The sequence below is a fragment of the Muntiacus reevesi genome, chromosome 6, assembly GCF_963930625.1.
Source record: "Muntiacus reevesi chromosome 6, mMunRee1.1, whole genome shotgun sequence".
NCBI lineage: Eukaryota > Metazoa > Chordata > Mammalia > Artiodactyla > Cervidae > Muntiacus > Muntiacus reevesi.
Window position 1 is genome coordinate 82,772,558 of NC_089254.1, and position 3,511 is coordinate 82,776,068.

Below are 3,511 nucleotides of genomic sequence, written 5' to 3' on the forward strand. Positions count from 1 at the left end.
GTTCACCAAACGTCCCTAATATATATGAGGTGAACAAAGTGTATTCTTAACTCTGGCATCAGAAAGCTTTAAGAGATGAAGTCGTCCTTAGGAACAATACCTGGATAAGTGCTGGAGCTTGTGGAAACTGAGACTCAAAGGTCTGTGAGCTGGCAGTTACCAATTTTGTTGCTGGTGGGTGAGGGTGGAGACGAAAGAATGAAGGAGAGAGATGCCATGAGGATAAGGTAGGATTTGGTCCTACCAAGATAAGAGTATGAGAGAAACCTATGGGATTGGAGAAGCTGAAAAGGACGTAAGTCCTAAAGGTGATTTTAACTAGTTCCTTTGTAGTTCGTATATTCTTGTCCATTTGGAAAGAACTTTAGACTGTCAGAAAGCAAAGAAAATTATAGAAGGCTTAAGCCAATGTCACTAAGATTTTATGAAGAGGAATTCCAGCTGACATCTGGGTTATGGATGGAAGAAAACCAGCTAAGCCTCAATCTGGGAAAATTTCTAGAAATTTCATTCCATTTTGTAGTACACTGAAGGGGCAAGAATCCAGCCAGTGGAAACTGTGTGTGTGTGTGCACGTGTGTGTGTGCTTAGTCACTCAGTCGTGTCTCACTCTTTGTGACCCCATGGACGGTAGCCTGCCAGACTCCTCTATCCACAGAATTTTCTAGGCAAGAATACTTGAATTGGTTGCTGTTTCCTATGCCAGGGAAACAACCAATCAAATTAAATTGCCAATATTTAAACAAATTCCAAGATGAACCTACATTAGGTAAGTCATCTCCTTTTCTGGGGAACATGTAATGTCTTAGCAAATGCAAATGAAAGAGTTAAAATTTGATATGAATGTTAAAAGCATAAAGGCACTGTATTGGAAGAGACACAAATAAGGAAAATCATATTATAGGATAAAAGTTCAGAGGCAGCAGAGAGGGATATTCAAGATCTTTTCCTGACTAAAGTAGGGAAGGTAAATTAAGGGCTTTAGTATGGAGAACATTCAGGGTATGGGCAATAAACTCTTATAGGAAAGAGACTCATATTAGTATGTGAAGAATTGGCAGTCATAGACTAAGTCAAATAAAAACAAAATGGGGACACCATGATTTTGAATCTCTTGTGTTGAATATACCGGGAGAAAGATCCCAGGGGTAGAGAGGTAGAGCAAGTCATGAGAGAGTTTGCACCAACCTGGGGATTGTGGACAGGAGAAGGAAGTAGTGGCATGGAACAGAGGAGCCTGGTTGTTTGGAGATAGATGGCTGTGGGCAAAGAGAATGAAGCTGAGGTTTATGGTTTGTCATTGTCACACGGGGGATTGTCGAAATCCTGCCAGTTCGGTTATTGGTATTAGTTTTATCAGTGCAAAAGCTCATTTTCCCAGAGATCTTGTCCCCTATGCCTCAGGCAGCTTCTAGGCTCCAGCACCTTGCCTTTAAAACTCTTTTCAGTTTGGCACTGCTCAGCATTAGTAAAGTAGAATGAATAGAGACTAATGCATAGATGACAGCTTCCCAGGCCCAGAACCAGGACTCTTTATTAAATAAGACATCCAAGATGGAGAGGAGCACAGTCAGAAAATAAAAGGTGAACAAGGTGAGGAAGATGGCAAGAGACCTCAGGGCGGCAGAGTGGGCTTCCAGGCTGGAGTTGGAGTGGCCCGTGTGAAGGCCTTTCATCTGCTTCAGACGTCGGGATAATAAGGCCATGAGCAAGACTGTGGAGGCCAGGAACAGGAGGAAAGGAATAACCAACACAAGCACTTTCTGCAGGGTGGAAAAATCCCACAGGAATGCCTCAAGCCTCTCAAGCATGGTGCTGTTTCTAGAGAAATGCTTCATGGAGATGAACTGAATATTGATGTAATAACTAGTAGCTGAAAAGATGATAGACACACAAGAAATCAACAGAGAGCCCAGCAACAGCCGAGGAACCAATCTCACAATTCTCCACTTCAGCCAGAGGAAGATGGGGTGGCTGAAGAATGAGACTTTCACACAGTAGAAGACAGCAAGCAAGCTGGTCAACCAGAAGGAAAGGATGTTAGTAAATTCCCAGACGATTCCGAAATACCAAAAATTATAATTAGAGTGGAAGTGGGAGCCAAAGTTGTACAACATCGATGACCACAGTTGAAAGAAGCGGCAGATGCCCAGGCTGGTGAGAATCATGTCCACAGGTGGCAGCCTTTGAGCCTGCACCCACTCTCTGCCCAGCGCTACGACAATCAGGCTGCTCTGCCCCGTTATTGTCAAGAACTCAAGCATATAGATGATCATGAAGAAGACAGAGAGTTGACTGGTTATCATCCTTCTATTCCAAAGAAACTTCCTGGGCATGTACTCAGAATCTCTGCCACAGTTTCCAGTTTGGGACCAGGTTCCTGGCCCCATTAGTGTTTCGTGCAAGAAAATACCTGCCTCCCAATGCAAATTTTCCCTGGCTTAATTTTGACTTTGCCATTTTCCTAGCTGCAGGATTTACTTATGCTTTGTTTACTGGTTTGTTATCAGGCCTGGATACAGGGAAATGTGGTGACTCTTGCTTCTGAGGTGATTTGATTATTTCCATATAAGACATCCCTATTTCATAACCATGCTGTTTGTATCTTCTGAGGTGTCTTTAGCTTATTTCTCCATCATTTCAATAGGATAGTCTCACTCTTTATACCTACAATTGAACTACAGGAAAGAGAAATCCTTCTCTGTCCATTCATGTCCCAGGTAATATTTCTAGCCTGCTCACGGAGTGCTGTAACAATGTCAACTTCAAAAACCCTGTCTCCCCAGCTTCTGCAGCCGCTGGGCACAGATGCCACAATCAAAGTTTGAACCTCTCTAATATGTGCTCTCAGTCAGTCATGTCTGAGTCTTTGTGACTCCATGGACTGTAGCCCGCCAGGCCCCTCTTTCTGTGGGATTTTCCAGGCAAGAATACTTGGAGTATTCTTGGAGTAATATACTCCAATACTTGGAGTAATCCCAGGAGTGGGTTGCTATTTTCTTCTCCAGGGGATCTTCCAAATCCAGGGATGGAAGCTAGGTCTCCTGCTTGGCAGGAGGATTCTTTATCACTGAACCACCTGGGAAGTCCTTGAATCTATGTAAGAAACAGAAAAGAAAATCTTTGCTGTGAGAGTCCACCCAAGAAATTGCGGGAAGCTGAGATCTTCAAGTCTCCTCGTCTAAGAGGGGCCATTTTCTTCGCTGCCCATTGGACTTCTTAACTCAGAAAAATCACCTCACAGTGCCCACTCACTCCCTAAAATTAAGAGGTGGCTTCCTTGGCTACTGTTTTGCTGATTCCAATACCTTGAGCTGAGATTTTATATATCTTTAGGATATATAAAAGCTATCTATATATTTATCCATTTGTACCATTATCATCACTGTTTTTTTTTTTTCCTTATGTGGTGAGGCTATGTTTATCCCTGCTTCCTCTTCTCAAGATGAATTGAAAGAGGGCCCTCTTACCACTAGTAAAACAATGTTTAAACTTGACATCTACTGAAGGG

At 42.9% G+C, this 3,511-nt stretch overlaps 1 protein-coding gene across 1 annotated transcript; it reads right to left on the reverse strand.

Annotated features, from left to right (window-relative positions):
- Nucleotides 1–1,400: 1,400 nt before the first annotated feature.
- TAS2R16 (taste 2 receptor member 16) lies at nucleotides 1,401–2,306 on the reverse strand. The gene has a single exon (XM_065938761.1). The coding sequence runs from the start codon at nucleotides 2,304–2,306 to the stop codon at nucleotides 1,401–1,403; it is 906 nt and encodes a 301-aa protein (XP_065794833.1).
- Nucleotides 2,307–3,511: the final 1,205 nt, after the last annotated feature.